This window comes from Somniosus microcephalus, chromosome 11 (assembly GCF_052327205.1).
Source record: "Somniosus microcephalus isolate GS21.2 chromosome 11, FLI_Smic_1.0, whole genome shotgun sequence".
NCBI classification, from domain to species: Eukaryota; Metazoa; Chordata; class Chondrichthyes; order Squaliformes; family Somniosidae; genus Somniosus; species Somniosus microcephalus.
This window is the reverse complement of record NC_140997.1, coordinates 208952861-208976158: the sequence shown is the minus strand read 5'-3', so window position 1 is coordinate 208976158 and position 23298 is coordinate 208952861. Positions and strand designations below refer to the sequence as shown.

The 23298-nt window shown below is 42.3% G+C and overlaps 1 protein-coding gene across 3 annotated transcripts in view; it reads left to right on the top strand.

The window, feature by feature from the left end:
* poc1a (POC1 centriolar protein A) overlaps positions 1-20878 on the top strand; it is a 196177-nt gene extending 175299 nt beyond the window's left edge. Inside the window, exons 10-11 of one of the 3 annotated variants that reach the window (XM_086001787.1) lie at positions 1958-2155; positions 19078-20878. In XM_086001787.1, the coding sequence (XP_085857913.1) occupies positions 1958-2155; positions 19078-19158 (279 nt within the window). In that variant the 3' untranslated portion in view covers positions 19159-20878. The remainder of the gene's footprint in view (positions 1-1957; positions 2156-19077) is intronic. The other 2 variants (XM_086001785.1, XM_086001786.1) reach the window with 2 other exon arrangements.
* The last annotated feature ends 2420 nt before the right edge of the window (positions 20879-23298 follow it).

Below are 23298 nucleotides of genomic sequence, written 5' to 3'. Positions count from 1 at the left end.
TCACAATTACCCCCAATTATGTTTCAGCAACTGTTACTTGTTATGCTGCACTGGAAATTGCACGTGGACAATTGTCTTTATTTGGGTAAAACTCAAAAGCGAGATCAACAGTCCTGGAAATTTCTGACACACCGTTTTAATTTGTTGCATAGTAGTAGAACTTTGCAAATTGTCAACTATATTTATTGACTTCCACAAATTATCAGATTTCAACTTGTTTTCACCAAGTCAGATGTTTAAAGGAAAAATATTGTCCCTTTGGGCTATCTTTGATAGTAGAAATCTGAGCTTTTTTCTGGTTACTGAAATGAAGTGGATGCCCCACCACTGCAGAAGAATTTATAAGGGCCTATTCAGACATGGCATATGAACCACGCTTTCCATTTCGGGTATGACCTTGAAAATAGCCCACAGCACTTCAAAGACCAGATATTTCTTATGCCAAGAATTACTTCATTCAGAGTAGGAACTTGTGCAGCAGGTTAAATGAGTTTCATAGCAGATATTTGGAATGAACTGACGTGAGTGTATACAGGTAGACTACCCTTTATCCGGACTTCCGAAAACCGAAACCCTCTAAAAACCGAAGGTTTTTTCGTTCAGCGTAAGTCGTGCGTACGAACGAAAAAACCTTCGGTTTTTAGAGGGTTCCGGTTTCGGAAGTTCGGATAAAGGGTAAGTCGTGCGCCCGACCCCCCCGCGGACCCCGCCGGCCCCGACAACCGCCGACCCCCCCCCCGCGGACCCCGCCGGCCCCGACAACCGCCGACCCCGCCAGCCCCGACAACCGCCGAACCCCCGCGGACCCCGCCGGCCCCGACAACCGCCGACCCCGCCAGCCCCAACAACCGCCAACCCCCCCGCGGGCCCCGACAACCGCCGACCCCGACAACCGCCGGCCCCGACAACCGCCGACCCCGCCAGCCCCGACAACCGCCGACCCCCCCGCCGACCCCGACTGACTTACGCTGAGCGTCAGCGTAAGTCGTGCGCACGACCCCCCGCGGACCCCCGCCGACCCACCTTCCGAAATTCTCCTTTATCCGAAACTCGGCTGGTCCCGAGGTTTTCGGATAAAGGATAGTCTACCTGTAGTTTAAAAATAAATGGTGTATCAGTTTTGAATGAAAAGCTTCTGAATTAGGATAATTGTGTACCATAAAGAAGAGAATCAAACATTGCTTGTTAGTGCTCATAATATATAGTAATAATAAAGGGTAGAAATTCCAATTGGTGAAGTTTATATACAAACGCAAAATACACTCGTACTATGTTCCTGCGTGTGGTTTTATGCTGATGTGAATAGGTTTTAACACCCGAGGAAAAACAGCACCCACAGGATTATAGTCTGAGTGCATTGAGCCTTCACGCATGAACATTGTCAATTGGAATTTCTATCTTAAATCTTTACAAATTAATTTGTTACCAATATACATAAATTAGTCTCTCAGAACATCCCTCTGTATATTGAGACCTCTAATTAATGGCTTCTGTTAGAAATTCTTTTTTGTACGTTTTATCTGTCATACTAGTTTATATGAGTATGCTGTACAAAGCTAGAGCTGAACAAAGTGGGGTATATGAGGTCCTGCTGTAGTACAACAAAACAAGGATTTCATATTTTGAGATTTAATTGGTATAAAACTGAACTTTCAGTGCTCTATGCAGCATTGCAAGAAAGAAAAGTAGTGTTAGTGGGAGAGGGAAGTAATAATCTCTGGGTGGGGAATTTTCAACTTCATATTTGTGCAGAACAAACAGAACATTAAGCTTCAAGACTTTATTGCACGGCTGCTTATTCATGTTTACACGCCACTCATTAAGAAATTGAAGTATTATAGGACCTCAATACGTCAATATTAATGATCTTGGACGATTCTACAAAAAATAATTATGACTAAGGTTACCCTCAAACAAAGTACCAGCTCTTAAATATCTCCTGTTTGTGTTTTAACAGCATTTGGAGACAGACTTTTCAGACGCTGGGTCAACTAACCTAAATCAACAAAAGAGCCAATCAAGCAACATTCTGGCAGCAGATGCAAAACCTGCTCTTCCCTTAAACCAGTCTCATCTTCAAGAAGGGAACGGCATCCCCTCAGCCCTTGCAAGTGCTCTGGAGCACATAGTAGGACAGCTGGATGTTCTAACTCAGGTAGGTGGCATCAGTTGCAGCACTTTGTCGCCAGTGAAATATTAGGCAAGATTTTCCTATCTGGATCATCTGTGTGCAGTGAAGATTGAAAAAATCGGGCTGGCTCCTTTCTAGGTGTACATTTCAACTTCCTGATGTGCGTTGTGCCCAGGTGATCCAGTGCATCTGGGCTCAAACCCAGGAAAATCTCCTCTATTATCTTTTTAAAGATACAGAAATTTAAGCTGATTCACAAAGTTAAACACTTATGATTATACATATTTCTTAAGCAGATTTCTGGAAATAAGGCATGCCTAGCCTTCATTGCTATGATTAAAGCCACTCAAAAAAATCTCAAAGCAAGCCATTAGAAGACCTCAGACAGCCACTCTTGGCATCTGTTTAAGCATAGCACCACAGTAACCTATTTTTATTCAAAAAATATATTTTTATTTGAGAAGTACACTAATGTTTAAAAGCTACGATATGCATCGTAGCAACCACCTTTAGTTTTAACATACTTCAGTTTGATCAAAATGAAAGTATATAACATTCAAAATTGCATTGATTTTCCACCTACAACAACAACTTCCACTTTCATTTATCGTGCTTTTAACATAGTTAAATGTCCCAAGTTGCTTTAGAAAAGTGGAAGCACCAGACACCAAACAGGAATTATGAGAAGACTAGGAAACAACCAAAGCCCTGGTAGAAAAGGTACCTATTAAGAAGGCTTTCAGAAGGTGTGGAGAAATGTAACAAGACGTAAGAGTTTAGAAAGAGAATTCCAGAGTTATGGTGGCTGAATGTTGTGCCATTGATGATGGAACGGAGGGACGATACACAAGTCCAGATTCAGAAGAGTGGAGGGTGTGAGCTGAGACATGGGGCTGGAGGCGGTTGCAGAGGTAGTGTGGTGAAGCGATGGAGGAAATTGTAAATAAGAATGTGGATTTGAATCAAGTGCACTTTGGATTAGTGGAGGTAGCTGAGGATTGAAGTGATGGGTAAACCAGACTTAAAACTGGATTGGATGGGGTGCCACCATTCTGGATGAATTGGAGTTTCTGCAGGTAGAATTTGGGAAGCCGATCAGGGGGGCATTGGAAAAGTCAAGCCTGGAAGTGACCATGCCATAGATGAGGTTTTACCTGCTGTAATGTTGAGGTAAGGATGGAGACTGGGGATATTTTGGAAATAGAAATACAGTAAGTGGTCTTGGCAATAGACTGGATGTAGGGTTTGAAATTCGGTTCAGTCGAATAGGACGCTCAGGTTGTGCACCACTGGGTTCAGTTTGAGTGAGCAGTCAGGTAACAGGATAAAATCAGCAGCAAGGGTGCAAGGTTTCTGGTGAGATGGCTTGGGTCATACCAATGTTTAACTGGAGGAAATTCTGACTCATTTATGATTTTGATTTAGTGCATAGTATAAACGTATGACTTGCTTTATATTCTTTTTACCCAAGGGCAACCTTGCGTGTAAGATCCTTGCACAGCAATTTTTATCCTTGTTGCTTCTATATCAATGCTTCCCAGACAGGGCCAGGTCTCTCAATACCAGGTCATTTTCCAAACTGAAGTGTGGTTGTGCTGGATCAGAGAGTATACCATTAATCACCAATTCTTCTTCAACTAGTCAGCGCCACATGTAAATATAAATTTCTGTTATCCCACAGGGGAAAATTACCTAGAGGTAATGTACATTTAAGTACATTGCAGAAACTTTCCTCAGGAAATGAAATGGATTGGGTAGAGTCCAAGACGCAACGTCTGTGGAATGGATGGAGTTTCACTTTTTTTCTCGTGCCACATCACCAAAACAATCTTGGACTAGAAAATATCCACGGCCAAAGTTTCCTCTAAGCTGCACTTTGATGTGTGCGTCCTGTTTATTTCAGTGCACGGTCCCTTTAAGTTTCTGCGTGTTTGTGGTATTTCCAATGGAAAAGCTTGTGAGCGGCTGGCGCGGTACCTTGTAGATTACTGCGCGACCGCGCACACGCACAGCTTTGAGGGAATGTTGTCCACAGCCCTTTGGTGTCGCCCTAGGGGGGTGCACCATAGTTGGTTTGATGGTAGTTTGCCCCACCTTAATGGTAGGCCCTATGTTCAAAATCTGCATCAAAGTTTTAAGTTTCCAAGAAATCCAATAGACTACCTAGAGACTTTTAAAATTCATCTTTGCCATTTTTTTGTGTTGATGCATACCCAAAACCACTTCACATCAATGTAAAAGTGCAAAATAACTGTACCCAGACAACATTTTGACTAACCTAAGTTAGAAATAGATGAATTAGCCTTCAATAAAAATTCATATTTTTCTTCATCAATGGATGTTAGTTTTCAACATGATAATGGGTCAGTTTAGCTTTTTCCAGTGTTCTATAGAACACTGGATCCTGATGTGGATATATTTCATGTCATTTTGGCAACAGATGCATTTACATAATGATAATTGAGCCAGTGCCCTTGAAGCAAAAGTATAATTCTGTGTAAAAATAGGCGAAAGTGAAAAGAGAAACTAACTTTTCCTTCTTTGTACAGATTTATTGGTATAAATTAATACCTTACTGGCATTGGTTTAAGGGACCAGTTTTGAGTTGGGTTTACATTTCTTTTTGAATCAATAACGTTTTTGGAAGTAGATTTTAGAAAATATAAACATACAAACCCATTTCAAACTAAGTTATACTCATCAACGCACATTCTTCTATGACCAGGCCTCATCTGCAGAGAATTAGATTTTAAACTTGTAAACAGCCCCTGTGCTGTGTCCTTGTGTAATTATATCGTTTTTGTAAGTCAAACCTCCAGACCTTTTCCAGTGTGCTGCCAATGTCTTCTAGTGAAGTAAGTTTGACTTTTGATTCAGTCGTTTTATGAACATTCCAACTGGTTGATCTGGGGGGGGGGGCTTCCTTGGCTTTAACAGACCATACTTGGGATACTTTGTGGGCTCGATTTTGCCAGGCCCGAGGAGGCGGGTTTAGAGGCATGTGAGGTGTTAAATTAGCAGAAACTGGCGGGCGGATGCGATCCCGCCTTCAGCCTGCCTCCGAGCAATTTTCCCAAAATCGGACTTTCAGACCCCGTTTCCATCCTGCCTCCAAGATAGGCTCTTAAGGCCCTTAAAAAGCACTTAATTGTCTCTTTACTGGCATTTTGAGAGGCCTTTCTAAGTTTAACACATTTCCCCCGTGCTACACGTCTCCTCTGGAACACGCCAGCTAATCCTGGCGGGCTCACAAGTGGATGGCTTACTAGCAGCTGCAGCTCCACCATTAAAAAGAATTTTTCAACAATAATCATTTGCAGGTGGCAGAACTTTGTTTTCTCAGGTCTGGGAGAACTTTTAGCAGGCCTACTCATTGTGGAAGTTTTGAAGCTGAGATCCATCTCCAGTGTGACCTCCCGGGAAACCCCTCTCCCCACCTTGACTGAGCGCTTCCTCAACTGAGGTATATACCAGAAGCATGGGAACCGTTTATTTCCTTTCCTCCTTGACCTCAGATTCGTATGAAGACCAGCTGCGGCAGCAGCAGGATCAACAACAGGAGCGCTAACCTGCTGCTCACCCACCTGAAGCTGCACAGGCCAGAAGGCGCCAGCGCATGGAAGCATGTCGCCGCAGGAGATACCCCCAAAACAGGGTCTACAGGCAGAGGATCAGCTACCTCAACATGACTGAGCAGCAGTGCCCAAGGAGGCTCAGACTTGCGCGAGAGGTAGTGGGTGACATCGGCACAATGCAAGACCTGGAGCCCAGAACTGTAGGTGGACACCCCTTACCAATGTCTGTCAAAGTCACCACCGCACTCAACCTTTTTGCTTCAGGATCATACCAGGGATCAACAGCAGAAATCAGCGGCATCTCCCAGGCGGCCGCACACACTTGCATCACGCAGGTAACCGATGGCCTCTTTGCCAAGGCGCACAATTACATCAACTTCTCCAAGGATCAAGCAAGTGTGAGGGCGCGTGCGGTTGGGTTTGCTTATCTGGCAGGCTTTTCAAGGGTGCAGGGCATCGTTGACTGCACACATATGGCCCTTAAGGCACCCCATCACAATACAGGTATTTTTGTCAACCGCAAGGGCTTCCACTCCCTCAACGTGCAGCTGGTGTGTAACCACAAGAAGGAGATTTTGCATGTTTCCGCCATGTACCCTGGCAGTTGCCATGACTCCTTCATCCTGCGGCAGTCTAGTGTGCCTCCGCTCTTCAGTCAGCCAGACCAACTTTGCGGATGGCTACTTGGAGACGAGGGTTATCCCCTGAAGACGTAGCTAATGACTCCGTTCAGGAGCCGATCCAACAAAGCTGAGAAGCGCTACAACTACAGCCACATTTCCACCAGATCCTTAATCGAGCAAACCATCGGCTTGCTGAAGATGCGATTCAGAAACCTTGACAGATCAGGTGGAGCCCTGCAGTACTCAGCAGCCAGGGTCTCCAGAATTGTCATGGCCTGCTGTGCACTTCACAACATGGCACTGCATCGTGGCTTGCAGCTGTCTGAGGAACAAGTGGCTCAGTGCATAGCCTCCTCAGAGGAGGAGGGGGAGGAGAGCGACAGCGAGCAGCTTGCGGAGGCGCATCAACCAGCGCCAGCAGCACACGAGCACATTGCTGCCCGGGAGTCCAGGGACGCACTCATCCTGGCCAGATTTGCCTAGCCTGCCCAAACAAAGACATTTGCCTCGCACCTTCTTACCAGACCATTGACAATGGACAAGAACCTGCGGCTTCCTATCACTCTGACCACCATACTTACAATTCCAAGTCACCCGAAGCCCTCAATGTGGAAGTCCCATTGGCAAAATGACACATCCCACAACATCAACAGTTTGCCATCAAGTTATTTAATCACATAAAGGCATGGATGGCTTTTCAAAAATAAACACAACACAACACCCAAGTGACTACCCTTGTGACTACTTGTGCTTTATCTTCCTCTTGCACTAGCTCCTACTTGGTGGTTCCCCTGTGGCTTCAGCAGATGTGGAGGCCCCTTTCTCACTTTGTTGCTGCTCCTGCCTCGACACCTTTGGCGGGCGTCCTCTGGGGTTGCGAGCCTGTGAGGGCTCGTCAACAGTCTGCTGCTCCTGTAGCTGTGCAGGGGCTAAGACACTGATCTCAGTTGAGTGAGGACTCTGGTAGGGCTCTGACCGAGGGCTCTGCAGTGGCATGGGAGTGTGAACGCTTGGAAAGGAGCCCCCACTTCCTGGTTGTCTGCCACTAACATTCCTCTCATGGGTCAGCCCCACTTCAGAGCTAGCAAGTGGCTTGACAGCACCTTACTGCACTTCAGGGGGGCCATGAGGACCCGTTTCTGCACTGGAAGTCCTACTCCAGAGGACTTCCATGAAGCTCTGGTTTCTCTGTTCAGTAGCTGACCATCGCTCCTCAAGACATGTCAGTCTATTCTGAATGATGACCATGTTTTCAAGACCCTGGCGACTTTGCTCCTCCATGGCCATAGCCATCCTCTCTTCTACGGTAGCCAGCCTTACCACGGAGGTAGCCATCCTTTCCACAGAGGTTGCCATCCTTTCCGTGGTGATGCGTTCATGCGTCAATGCCTCCACAAAGGCTCTGCTCATGTTAGCGATGGACTCCTCCATTCGCTCCACACTCGCAGCGACCCTGGAGACAAAACCTGCCAGAGACTCCTGCACCTGTTCCTAGAGTTCCAGCACCGCTCTCCTTCTGGATGGACCCGGAGGCACAGGGTCGACATGCAGCTGAGCAGAGTTGGGAGACTCCTGCGCCCTCCGACGAGGACTATCCACTGCTGTCCCTGTCTCCACCATCTGCTGATGCTCACTTGTGATCGGTGATACACCCGGTGACAACACTACTATATCTCGCAAAGGTCCCACCGAGGTGTGAGTGTCTGCGCTGGTGCTGGGTGCGCTTAATTCTGCTAACGCTGTGCCCTCGAAGGTTGCCGCTTCCTCTGAGGATTGTGGTGGCTCAGGCTGTTTCTCCTGGACAGTGGGGAGGGGGGTTGTCGATGGTCCTGTGGGGGAGTAAAGGAAAGAGTTAGGAATGTGAGATAAACATTGCATGCACATTGACTTGTGCAGATGATCATTAGCCAATCTGTTAGAGCATTAGAATCAAGATCAGTCACTCATGCAATGTCAGTGACAGAGATGAAAAACTATTCGGTCACCAGCTTGCTGTGATGCGCCCGTCTGTCCGTCCCCCACATGCAAGTCCTCCTCGACTCCCACGATCTCCAGGGCCGCCTCCTCCAAAGTGGTGAGCTGGGCTATTGAGGGTGGCCCTCCTCCTGTCTTCGCCCTTTCCCTCTTATTGTGGGCTCTCTTTTCCTGCAATGAGGGACACAAGTGGAGTTGAGTGAGAATGAAGGAGTGAGTGCAGAGAATCCATAGCATAGATGCCTAGAAGGACACAAAGATGGAGTGAGGTCCCAAGACCAAGGGGCCCTCCCTGTGTGTTGTAAGTTGTTGTCATAGCATCACAGTGATAGGGAGTGTGAGGCCTGTATAGTCGAATGGTTAAGTGAATGTGAACATAGAGAGAGGGAATGGTTAAGTGTGCAGGGATGTAAGGGTGAAGTGGGATGTGGAGGAGGAGGTTGACAAAGCAGAGTGCTGGTGATGAGAGGCGATGGGGATCAGATTGAGGGTGTTGGGGATGTAATACTCACTTTTCCTGTGCGGAGATGGTCACGAAACCTCTTTCTGCACTGCAGCCAGGTTCTGGTGGACATTGAGATAGCATTCACCTCCTGTGCCACTTGCAGCCACACAGCTTTGGTCTGTTGGGAAGGCTTTTTCCTGAAGAAGGAAATAGCACTTCCTTATTTGCTCTTGCTCCCTCCACCAGAGCTTGGAGGGAGGCCTCATCGAATCAGGGTGCACAATTTGGTCTGGCGCTGGACATAGTTGCAGTAGGAATCCCTCAGAAGTATGATGATAACATTGAAAGGCTGAAAAGGAACCAAGACTGCTTGCAGGCCTTAAATCCAGCTACATAGGTGACATCATCAGAGGCAAGTTTCTGCACCAAAATACTCATTGGGCCAGGGGTTCCCACACGCTGGAAGTCAAGTGCCCAATTAGGGGAAAATCAGCCAATTGTCCCGAATCACATCGGAGGCGGGGTTGGGAGCCGCCAACCACCTGACACGCACCTGGCCCGCCCCCTGTGGCAAAATCCAGCCTTGTGGGTTGCAGCCAGGTTGCCTAAAGCCAGTGGCAGTTTCCATAAATTTTCAGGCAAACTTGCCATTCTTCACTGAAGAGGAGTGAGAGGGTTCCCTTTCCAGGAACTGCTTCAGGCAGTGTTGAGTACACTTTGGACTGATCACTTCTATCATTTGATGATTGTGTCGGAGTTAAGGGTGCAGTTGCCTCACCACTTTCGTGCCAGTAAGAACGCTATTTTTGACTTGCTGTAGGTATCTTCTAGTCAAATATTCACAGATTTTCAGTTGCACCAATATGGACCAGCAGAACATTTGTTTTGGAGATCTCGTTAGTGCTCATGCTGCCCTCGTTTTGGCCCAAAGGATTCATTGAATGTGTGTATTGATGGTGCTCCATTTTATCTTGACAGATGGTCAGAGCAGTTCTTGGACCTTGTTTGTTTTTATTGGCTAAAATTGTTTATCTCAGAGTGTTATGCTGCTGAAGTTTTATCTTTATAAAATTTATTCTTGGGACACTGGCAAGGCAGTTGCCCTGAGGGCACTAAGAGTAACCCACATCGTGTGGAGTTACATGTAGGCCAGACTGGGTAGGGGTGGCATATTTCCTTCCCTGAAGGACATTAATGAATCAGTTGGGTTTTTACAACAATCTGCAGCTTCCATGGTTCATTTTCTGGTGCAAGCCCAGAAATTACCAGATTTATTGAATTAAATTTTGAAACTTGCCATGGTGAAACTTGAACTCACAACAACTAGGCTACCAAACCCTTTTATCTGCAATCTGACAATTCTACCACTGAAAATAAAAGTATAATTTAGTAACAAACACTGAGCATTAGCTTTTTGGCAGGTTTGTTCCTAATTCAGACAGTTTGTTTTATTTGGGAAAAAGACTTCAGATAAACTGATTGGCAAATTGGATCCATCGTATTATATTATTTCTTGGCGGGGAGCCTTGCTGTACTGATAGGGCTTGGTAGTGTTTATTGTTAATCTGTGAATTTCAGTGCTCTTGGTATCTGATAAAAGAACCAAGAGCACAGCCCAGAATGAGGCCTTATGTACAGGGGATTGGGGGAAAGCCATCCCAAGTACATGACATGAACAGGCCCTCCTAGTCAAACAGTTTTCAGAACTGAGGGGAGATAAGATAGATATCCTCACCATGTCCGTAGAGCAGTGGATGAGCCATTAACGTTTTAATGCCCGTTGTGAGATCGTGGAATTGTGAAAAGAGAATTGTACCAGATCAGTAACGTGGGGGCAGTTAATTAACAGGAAGGGAAAGGGGCAGGGCCAAGATAACAGACAAAGGCAAAAGGATGGTAATAGTGAGAAGTGATGGAAAATTTAGAGAATGTGAGCAGAAAGATAGGGAATGTGAAGGAAAAACAGGGAATGTGGGTGAAACACAGGGAATCTGATTGTAAAATGATTTGGAACAGTGGAAGGTTCTTTCTTGGTAGAGGAAAAAATGTTTAGCAGTAACCCAAAAACAGCTCAGGAAATGAGTTACCCAGACTTTGATTTATAAATGATGTCATAATTCATTTCACTGAAATCTTTTTGTATTCTACAAAACAAAACAGAGTGAAATATTTTATTTGACCCTTGGTGATACTGAGACCTCCATCTAAGTTAAATGCAATAACAATTGCAAACAGTGGGTGAGTGTCAAACATCACATGACCAAATGTCACATGATCCCGGGAGTACGTCCAACCAGAGTTGACGAGCCTATCCTCCACAGAAGTTGTCATAGGAACTACTGTACCCCCTTCAAGCATCCAGAGGATTTCTGGAGTTTTTTAGGCTCATCATTCTTTGTCTCTGCAAAATAGTGTCTCTCCTTATTACTTAAGGCTAGTAGTGAAGGTAACCTAACCAAGGCAACCCACAGAGGAAGAAAGAAAGGCGTGTTCAGCAGAAAGATGACTGTTTTATATCTTAGCTATTTTTTGCAATATGACTCAGCCAGTTAGTTGTAAGTTTGGGTTAGAGTGCCACATAAATTGTGCAGTGTTAATTTATTGCAAGTGTGATAGTATATTGAGAAGGATCAACTTATGTATATAAGTAATAAACTACCTGTGTTCAAGCCTTCACTTCGCGCTTTATCTATTATTTGAACCAGTTATTTGTTTTTTTGTAATCCAGCTTCTTTCTATCACTGCACTGCCTGAACTGGTCAATGTTACAGGTGTCAGTAGGTGATTTACCTTGCGGATTTGTTTGTGGAAGTTGAACTTTATTCAGAGAATCAGGAATATCCTACCTACAGTCGGTAATTTAACGTTATGCATTAGAAATTTTAGTTTCCCTCCCTTAATCTTACTGGAAAACAAAGAGAAGCAACCTGAATAAGCGTCCCAAATTTTTCAGTATGTATATTTACTAACAGTTTGAGAAATACTTATAGGAACCCACTCTCGCCCTCTAAAGAAAAGCTTATATGGAAATAAAAAAAACAGTAAGAATGTCCTGAAGGAAATGCACTCAAAAGTGCCGATGTAGTTACAAACTATGGATGCATGCTGTTTTAAAGCTTATAATTACAATATTACTGAATTTGGAAATTTTGCACAGGTTTCATAATATAAATGGCTCTTGTTTTTTTTAAAATAACCCATCCCCTTGTTAAAATGAGCTGACTTTAAATTAAATGTAATTACATATACAGCACACAACTTTAAAGAAACACGTTGGCCCTGAAATCATGGTCTCTGTGACGGTGTGTGCACAGCGTACGCCATCGTAAGCCTTGTAAAAGGCCCCACAAATTCCAGGTTTCCACACGCGCGGCCCAAAAACACTTTCGCTGGCACAGATTTGGGCTATTTGCCCAACTACTGCCCAGCAAATGCCCACGAAACCCTTACGCCTGGTAAAAGCAGGCCTGCTTTCACCAACGTAAGGGTTAATATAAATGTTAAATTAAAATCTTAAAAATAAAAAACATATGCAAACACTTAAAATTAGTTTATGTAAATTTTGGCCCGGATTAAAATGTTTAAAATTATTTTTCAAAAAATGTAATTTTTATTTTAAATGCTTCATTAAAGGGACTTTTAATTAATTTTGAAAGTGGGAACAATTATTTTTATTTAATTTGTGTAAATTATTAATTTATTTGGGGATTCCTCATATGTTTATGGGGATTCCGTTCGTAAAAGCATAATAGGAATCCACCTTTCTGATTGGAGGACGTGGCCCGCGTTATCCTAGGGATGCTTCCGCACCACCTGCACCCCTGGGATCCGTGGGCCTTTACGCAGGCATACGCCTGCAGGCCCAGGACCCGAAGCCCGGGAGCCAGCAGGTAGGTTCGGAGGCATACTCCGGAGGTACGCCTCCGACCACAAATTTTGGCCCATTGTAATCATGTATTATAATCCTAAAGAGTTCCATTCTCTCATTAAAATGAATTATCCAAGTTAAAATCTATTATTTCAGGTACAGCTCTCAAATTTAAAGAAACATGTACTATATTATAATCTTTAAATGTTCTAGTGAGGATTTTAAAAAGCATGTAATGTTAGCTGTTGTTGTTTAAAGATGATCTTCAAATAGGATGTCATGGTACAGAATCTGTTTTCAGAGGTTACATCTCCTGATTGAAACAAGTTAAGAGAAATCTTTCTGAAATCAGATAGCCATATCCTATGTGAAAAACCTTTGTAAACTCAGGAATCCATTTATTTCCATGTGTTTCTAATATTTGGCTTGAAAGCCACCATTTTGTCTACCTGAGAGAGAAGACATATGGTTTATATTGCTGGAGGAAGTAGGTTTGTAAACCGCTGTGTTTCTCTCGTGGCATGTGGTAAATAGCACAAGTCTAACAGAAAAGAAAGCTTCCAGGCATACTGGACAATTTATTGACATTCCATCCTCTCTCTCAACCATTTGCTTTGACTGTTGCCCTCTGACCTAGCAGTCTGGTTCTCCAGTGTTGCTGTCACACTTTCAAAGGAACCTAAAGTGGTTCCCCTTGTTAATCTGGGTCATTCATGATTACCAGTAAAACTATAAGGCAAAGGGCATAGCTGTATGGAGAAGATGGGTGAAGCTTGTTGATTGCTGACACTTTAAAAAGATGAGCATTCTAGGAACAGGAGAATTTTTTCTACCTAAAAATAATTCAATTTTTTGCTTATAGCTTTATCTGCAGTACATCACTTTGATCTGAAAATGTACCTGTCTGGAATTGCTTTGAAAACTATTTTCTAAATAACATTTAATATTCTGTCTGCATCCTTTCATTCAGTTACCTTATATAAGATTGCATTAATCCTCTTGAGTTCTGTTATTACAGTGCAGCTAATATTGCATTTATAATGGTCCCTTATTGTCCTGGTGATGTGGAAACCACTCCGTTTATATAGTGGGCCAAATTCGAAATCATTGAGAAAAACAACTATGCTTGCGAAGCATTGTTATTTTTAAGTCACTATTAGCTTTGTTTCTGGCTGCTACTGGCTGGGGAATGTACATACAGGGTAGTGTGCAAAACTGTCTTGGTGGGCTAAGCCATTCAGTCCTTGGCTGTCTATAAAAGAAAAATAAATTGCATTTCTATAGCACCTTTCACATCCTCAAGTCATTCAAGAGCACTTTACAGCTAATGAATTACTTTTGAAACCCAGCCACTCTTGTTACAGGGAAATGCGGTAGCCAATTTGTGCACAGCAAGGCCCCAGCAAATTAGATAAATTGCCACTTAATTTGTTTTAATGATGGTTGCAGAATGAACACCCTACTCTTCTTCAGATAGTGCTATGGGACTTTTGCCTCAGTTTAATGTCTCGTTCATAAAGCGACATGCTGGTAATGCAGCATTGCTTCAGTGCTGCACTGAAGTGTCAGTCTACATCGTGTGGTCAAGTCCTATAATGCAACTTGGACCCAAAGGCAAGCATGCTTGCTGTTTTTGATCACTAAAGGAATCGAGGGATAGGGTGATAGGGCGGGAAAGTGAAGTTGAGGTAGAAGATCAGCCAAGATTGTATTGAATGGCGGAGCAGGTTCAAGGGGCCGTATGGCCTACTCCTCCTACTTATGTTCTTATACTATCGACTGAGTCACACTGGCTCTATGCCTCCAACAGCAAGAGCCTGTGGAATTATATTCCTGTCGAGGTGGCACTACCTTGGGCGATACCTGCAGAAACCACCTCTTTTAATGGATCTTGAATACTCAAGCCAGCAGCTCACTTCATTTATTTTATTGCTGTGCTACTGAAAACAGCTGCTGGCTGCAGCAACACAGTAAACAAGCTATGAGGCTTATTTTCCTCGTGAAGGGCGTTGTAAAATGATACTCTGTTTCCTGTTGATTTTCTGCTCGGACAATGAATCAGTGATGGATTTAAAATTAAAAAGAGTACATTAATTGCTTTGCACACAACGTAACTATGAGGTATGTGCACCGTGCAGAGCTCATCTGCTTCCCATCTGGTTCAATGGAATATTGGTCAGGAGCTCTCAACAAAGGAGCTCTTTGGAAGAAGTTTTATTTGAGCAGTTGATTTTGTTCCCTTATATTTTGTCCCTCATAAAATTAAGGCTGTGGGACACATAAGGACATAAGCAATATGATTCAAAATACTTCCCTATTATCCTAATCAATTTCAAAAGATGTACAATTACCTGGGTGGCATGGTGTGTTGAAGCACTAGTTTGTTGAACTGTAGAGTAATGGATGCATATTTGCGCCAATGATCTATTGTTCTCCCACCCCCATAGTCACATGATGAGCTCTGATCTTAGCTCTGTGAACATGTGGTAGCCAAAAGGTTAGGACATCCTATGCCATTTATGTAAGTTTTTCCAGAATATGAAATTACCATAATACCTTTCTCATGTTCGTTTTACGGTGTTAATTTTACTATTAACTTTCACGGTCTTTTATTCCACAAACCTTTCTGATTGCATAAATATTTTTGGGTTACAATGAACTGATGTAATTCTATCTCTATTTAAGTCTGTTCTGCACGTGCTCTTTGGATTATCATTTTCCCTACTGGCCTAGTTGAGAAAAATGGCACAGCAGTTCAGACTTTACATACTGCTGTGCACCTATTCAGGCTTGATCTTTTGTTAACCGAGCATGTGCATGTGTTGCTTGCTGCTGCTATTCATCTCTAGTTCAGCTTTCTCATTCAAATTCCATTAGTAATTTTTTCTTCGCATTATGCAGGAAGGTATCTAATCAATCTTTTACCTGTGTGTATATTTCTTCTGCATTGTATGTACTGTATTTAGCTCAAGTAAATTTGGGAAGTTAATTCATCTGTGATCCACTACTTAGATTTCTGAAGGAACACCGTATAGGAAATGCTAATTGGTTCCCTTGCAGAAAACTTTACTCCCCCCCCCCCCCCCTCAGCTTTTTATGCCACTTATTCAGGATGTAACTGGTAAAATAGATAAGGGAGAACCAGTGGATGTGGTGTATTTGGACTTTCAGAAGGCTTTCGATAAGGTCCCGCATAAGAGATTAGCTTGTAAAATTAAGGCACATGGGATTGGGGGCAAGGTATTGACTTGGATAGAGAACTGGTTGGCAGATAGAAAGCAAAGAGTTGGAATACACGGGTCGTTTTCCGAGTGGCAGGCAGTGACTAGTGGGGTACCGCAAGGATCGGTCCTAGGACCCCAGCTGTTCACAATATATATTAATGATGATCTGGACGAGGGAATTGGATGTAGTATCTCCAAATTTGCAGATGACACAAAGCTGGGTGGGAGGGTATGCTGTGAGGAGGATGTTGTGAAACTCCAGTACGATTTGGACAGGTTGGGTGATTGGGCAGAAACATGGCAAATGCACTATAATGTGGATAAATGTGAGGTTATCCACTTTGGTGGCAAAAACAGGAAGGCAGATTATTATTTGAATGGCAATAGATTGGGAGAAGGGGAAGTGCAAAGAGACCTGGGTGTCCTTGTGCACCAGTCGCTGAAGGTAAGCATGCAGGTGCAGCAGGCGGTTAAGAAGGCAAATGGTATGTTGGCCTTCGTAGCAAGAGGGTTCGAGTACAGGAACAAGGATGTCTTGCTGCAGTTGTACAGGGCCTTGGTGAGACCACATCTTGAGTATTGTGTGCAGTTTTGGTCGCCTTATCTGAGGAAGGATGTTCTTGCCATGGAAGGAGTGCAGCGAAGATTCACCAGGCTAATACCTGGGATGCCAGGAATGACATACGAGGAGAGATTGGGTCAATTGGGCTTGTACTCACTGGAGTTTAGAAGATTGAGAGGGGATCTCATCGAAACCTATAAAATTCTGTCAGGCCTGGACAGACTAGATGCAGGAAGGATGTTCCCGATGGCCGGGGAGTCCAGAACTAGGGGTCATAGTCTAAGGATAAGGGGTAAGCCATTTAGGACTGAGATGAGGAGGAATTTCTTCACCCAGAGAGTGGTGAACCTGTGGAATTCTCTACCACAGAAGGCAGTTGAGGCCAATTCATTAAATATATTCAAGAAGGAGTTGGATATATTTCTTAAGGCTAAAGGGATCAAGGGATATGGGGAGAAGGCAGGAACAGGGTACTGAATTTGGATGATCAGCCATGATCTAATTGAATGGCGGAGCAGGCTCGAGGGGCCGAATGGCCTACTCCTGCTCCTATTTTCTATGTTTCTATTCATTTCCTCGCCCATGTCCTGAAGGTATTGAGCCTTAGCTAGGATACAATGCCTAGCCAAAGTGATCATTCTACAGGTGTGAGCCAAGCCAGTGACAGTCAGACCTCCGAGAGGAGCAACATCACAGCTCTGCTCTATTCTGTCCACATTCAGAAGCAGCAATCCCCGCCTTTTCCCCCCCTCCCTAACACCAGAGATACTGAGGCCAGTTGTGGCCTTACTGCCGGCCTAGATGATGAGGTAACTCAGAACTGATTGTGCATCGAACCAGGGATCTTCCTGATCTCCAGGACTCCGCTACTAACTGCTTTAACCATGTGAGCTACTGCCATCTTTTAAAATTTTCATTATAATTTGCTTATTTTAAGAAGCATTGTAGATGTTTTTCATTCACTGATTCAACATCATCTTGTCTGTCTGAGTGTGAAATTTTATTTTCACATATCAATGCCAGGCCATATTTTTGGGATGTGCCTTAAAGTGATATGTGCTAATTTTATTTGGGCTGTGAATTCATTTTTTCATCTCACTCATGTGGAACTATTTTCTGAGTTGGAGTGCTATTCAGATACATTTATGTAAAATGACCATTCTAGGTGAATCCACTCTCCTCTGTCTTAATCCACTCTTTCTTACCCTGTCTTTATTCCTCTTCCTGTCTATATTTCATTTGACTCTAATTCACCCCATTTACTTCTCCGCCTTTCGCTCTGTTTCTGTCTCTGTCCTTTTCTTTCATTGGTCAAGGCATGTAAGCCATTGGGCACGGCATTCATGAAGTCCCAGATGCGGGACATTGACATTGCTGTGCTGTTATTGATCGACGTTCCAGCAATTTGCGGTGCAAATATCGTGCGATGTCAATGGTGAGCATTAAAGTCCAATTAACATTGTTTGCCACCAAACCCATTGCAGCAATTTCAGGTCAAATGATTCCACACCTCCCCCTGCACCAGTACTGCTAAATACCAGCTAACTATTGCTAACTGGTACATCTTGCATACCATCTTGCTGTGTATCCTCTGCTAAAAAGAAAGTAAGGGATAAAAATTAAATACTCAATAGAAGAAATTGGGATAGTTAACATGTTTAATTGAATTTAGATGTACTTTATTCATTTTAATTGCTTGGCACTTCACGGGAAATTGCATATAGCATTCTCCAAAAGACTTTGTGGACACCTCGTCTACCTCTACTTTTAAGTTGCCATTTTCTCCAAGTGAAGATTTTAAACTATCTGATATGAATATCTTAAATGGAACCAGTCTTATTTTAATTTACATATTAATGGCCCAGCCTTATACTTTTCTAAAACTACTCATTCAGATTAGTTACATATCAATAAAATTGACTGTCAATTAAACTAGTGGAAACAATTATTTATTGTGACTTTTGTATTATCAACATTCCTAAGATTTCATTTTCTTACAAAGTGGTTAATAATCGGGATTTTATTGTACTGTAGCTAGAATGGTATGGAATAAAGGTTACAGTACATTGATTTTAGGAAATAGAAGCCTCTTGTATCCTGTAATATGAATGTTTTTGTCCTATATGGGCCCCAACCTCAAGGGACTGTCAAGGAAACTGCTTTTCTGTGATCCATTTAGTAGTATCTCACTGTACCAGATGTTGGAGCTCATAAATTAAAGAAAGTTTAGAGTTATGGTATCTGAACTTCAGGCAGAAAGAGAGCAGCAATACTATTGTCTTCCTAGCCTTTGGTTATATTGGAGGAGGCAGTAAAAAAAAAAATGAGGAAGCAGACAAGAGATTTGAACCAATGTTTTTTCTGTATGTGCTATTTGAGTATGGATGGTATGCATGAAGCCCTTTTATTGTGTAACTGATATAAAATCAAAGGAATTGTAAGAAAGATGATGTGCTGTTCTTCGGCCTCTCAATAAAAGAATGTATAATTTTAATTGTGATTGCTCCTGTCCTGTAAATTCATTGCTGTTTTACGCGTGTCTGTCCCTTTCATCTCTGAAGTGTTTATGTATGACAGGAAGTAGTATCACTAGACCCTAACAGCTATAATATGAAGAGGCTATTTGTGCTTCATCTCTGATGAACAGCACTTTTTCTTTTAATTTTACTCTTCAGACTGTGACGATCCTTGAACAGCGACTTACATTGACAGAAGACAAGCTCCGTGAATGTCTTGACAATCAACAGAAGTCGTGATTAAAGTAAGGTCTACTGATTGAAAACAGTAGTGAAAGAAACACCAGTGGAATTGAAAGATTAAGCACCTTAACTGGCAGACATGCTTAATGTGTATTACTCCACAGATCACCGATCAAAGCTTTGTAAAATAGTTAATCCTCCTCGAGTTAATATGTTGCCTGACTACAGCCGCACTGAAATTTTCAGTAGTGATCTGTATACCTTTTGTACTTTTATATAATGCACTCTGTGTGAGGCAGTATTTCTTATAATACAATAAATAATTTTATTTCACTCCAAAATGTGCCCATATTCATTCATTTTGATTTTGAGGAATTTAGCAGCTAAAATTTGTCATTTCCATTAGATGTGATTTAATTGTTTAGAACGGGTTCAGTTGGATATAAAATGGGCAGGTATATCTGTAGTTCACAGGCATGTGCAATTGGATTTTTTTATTTTTTATTTTTTATTTTTTTAAGAACAACTTTTTGCCCCCTCTTCCATGTAAAAGTGTGCTCGTTTAAGTACTTTTGTCTCGGCTCAGGAATTATGCTGAGACTATTTTGCTTTTCATAATTGCATCACAGGACCAATAAAAAAGAAAGACTTGCATTTATATAGCACCTTTCACGACCACTGGATGTCCCAAAGCACTTTACAGCCAAATAAGTACTTTTTTGAAGTGTAGTCACTGTTGTAATGTAGGAAACGCGGCAGCCAATTTGTGCACAACAAGCTCCCACAAACAGCAATGTGATAATGACCAGATAATCTTTTTTTTAGTGATGTTGATTGAGGGATAAATATTGGCTAGGACACCGGGGATAATTCCCCTGCTCCTCGTCGAAATAGTGACATAGGATCTTTTATGTCCACCTGAGAGAGCAGACGGGGCCTCAGATTAACGTCTCATCCAAAAAACGGCACCTCTGACAGTGCAACACTCCCTCAGTACTGCACTGGAGTGTCAACCCAGATTTTTTTTGTGCTCAAGTCTCTGGAGTGAGACTTAAACCCACAACCTTATGACTATATCTTGGTGAGTGGAAATGTATTACAACATTGTGGTTGTGTTTTTCTAAATATGAGAGCTAAAGTGTGCTAAATAAATTTAAAATGTGGTACAACAATCTTTGTGTATTAAATGCAATCCTCAGGGGCAGCTGCATACTGTTATGTATGCATTTGCTTAATATAGGCTGAATACACACTAGGGACTCGTGGTTCATATTAAATCACCTGTAAGTTATGACTGAGGCAAGACAATTGACGGAACCTGTATAAATGACCAGTTTCTGATGTGTATTCTCCTTAAATAATGAGTAGAGTGGGATTTATATCTATCTATACACTTTATTAAAAATGTTACATCTGCGTGCACTTCCTTTCTACACAACCCGCCTACCTATTATCACATTTTGTCACACTTTTTGTGTCAACTTTTTTACCATTATAAATTCTTGCGTCCACATCTATAATGGTTTTGTGCTGTGGTTGCACAATATAGTAATTGGATTTCCTCAAGTTGTTCAAAATGCTTTCTACAAATATTTTTAATCTATTATTTTTTCTCAGTAACTGAAATTTCAAATGTCCAAAATAAGGGTTTAAATTTTTTTTAAATTTAAAATTACATATTTCACAATAACATGATTAAATTTATCAATTCAATTGTCTTTTGTGTCTTTTAATGTCTTCATTAAAGTTTTTACTTAAATCCTGTCTCAAAAGTTTGAATTTGATGTTTTTGCGTGGAACTGCGATGTTATGATCTGAATTTGAATTGCAAGCCTGAGCATTTTACATGTACCTAATTTCCCAGTTCAGTCACCTGTATTGGTGTAATATTTTTTCTTAAGCTTTAAGCAGTTTCCGCTCAAAGGTTTTCCAATTTGAAGAAAAATTGGAGGACAAATTTCAAAATATTTCTTCAGGTAAGAAGGCTGTGTTAGGGCAAAAAAGATTTCTGATTACACCGCTGTTTCAGATTTTGTTTTGTGTTCTGTAAACTTCAGAAAGCTCATTAAGCTTAGAGAAACATAAGAACATAAGATGGTGTTTTTCCGCTGTGCTGTACATTGTATGTATGTAAATCAATTCATTTTAAATTAGTTGAATTTTGAAGCAAATGGCCTCTACTTATCTCACATTTGTTGTGTTGACAGCTAGAAAATGTCAACTTTCTAATTGCTAACAGCTGTCAGAGTCACATAGTGTCTTTCCTCGTCTCAATTTTTTTCTCCAGTTGAATTTGAAATCTCTAATTACTGCTCCTGTGTTAATGTTACTAAATAGAATCTTTGCATTGTTTATAGCTGTGCGAGAACAAGCAAGATGGACAGACATAGATACATGTCCAGGAACCAATCACAAACCACTAAATTCAATATACAAAGATCTCTTAGAAAGTCTCATCAGCGCTCCCACACATGGGATCAGTGCTATTAGGCCCATGCCATGCTTGCCCCCTTATTGCTAACATACAGGAATCGCTCACATTGAACTCCCAGTTCTGCCAAACCCCACATTCCACCTCCATAGTGATGCCAAATCAAAGGACATCCAGAAGCGCCCCACTGCAGTACTGTCAAAACACCAGGACCTCAACCACAGTTGTGCCAAATCTCAGGACCATTCCCTAATGCTACCAATGCACAGGATCACCCCCCAGTCTACCAAAGTACAGTATTGAACTGACATACAGCTAAATCTATCCTCCCCAGTACTTTAATTAGTGCATTTTGCATAAAATCTTGCTGTTATATTCTGAGCTTTAAAATGGTATGGGATTTAAGGAACAATGCCACTTACTGCTGGTTTTACACAGAATAATGGACAGAGTTGAGAAATTCAATCCTCAAAGACCCAGTAAAAATCTCCAGTAATGTAATTTAAAAAAAAGGAATTTGATGTAGAGTCACCGTAAATCAGTATCAGTAAAGGAGTGGTGGTGCGAAGACGGAGGAACAGAGGGGAGCAGGAGCATTTGGAGGTGAAGTAGTGACCGTGAAAGCTTTGTTGCTGAACGTAGCAAACTATGTAGCGCAGTTATGAGCATATGATAAATGACAGAAAACGACCAGCTGGTCCATCAAGCCTGTCTCATCCTAACTATACAGCTTACACACACCATCAACCCCATCCCATCTTTCCTCCCACTCCCCTGTCACATAGTCACCTGGGAATAGCAAAATAATATGGAAAGTTCATCTCCAGCTAGAGACAATTAAGCAAACTCCAGGAAACTATGGTGATTGAAAGCACTAGACCCTGCTAACCCCCCTAACTTCTGTAATGTGAGATGTCTTGCACTCACAGGAACTCCTCCAGCGCTGTTTTAAACACTTGCAGTGAATCTACACTCGACCTATTCCAGAGGTCAGTGATTTTCTGCGAAAAGTAGTACTTCCTACCATCTAAGCTAATTCAAGGCATTCATACCTTATACTGATGTCCCCTAGTTCTCCCATGTCTATCTAACCCAAATAACTATTTATGCGGACAGAATCTAATGCCTTCATTATTTTAAAGACTTCAATTATATTTCTCAAAGTCTACACTTTTCCAAAGTGAAAAACCCTAGTTCTCTAAGACTGTCGTGATAGCTCAGGGTCCTTTTAAACTACGTATCAATTGACTAGCTTTCCTCCAAACCCTTTCCAGGGTCTTGATATCCCCCAACATGTGAGAATACCAAAACTGGACACAGTATTTTAGAAACAACCAAACCAACACCTAGGCCTAAGAAAGGATTGTTCTAGTTTTATATTTAATTGTCCTAGCTATACATCCTAATACTCTTCTGTTTTGCAACAGCCTCATGACACTGCTCATTGACCTTCAATGATTCATGAAATACAACCCCCAGGCCCTTCTCCCTTTCAGCAGCCTTGAGTCGGAAACCTTGTACGGTGTATACCTGTCCACATGCACCACGCTGTGCACGTCTATATTGAAAGATATCTGCCAGATATGGGTCCATTCCCCATTGCATCTAGATCCACTTGCAAACTTGTTTGTCTAATCTTTTAATTTCTCTGACTATCTTCATGTCACCCACAAATTTGCAGATTATTCTCCCAATGACTTCATCCAATCATTAATAAAGATGATAAAGAGCACAAGCTCCATCACTGATCCATGCAGGACTCCACG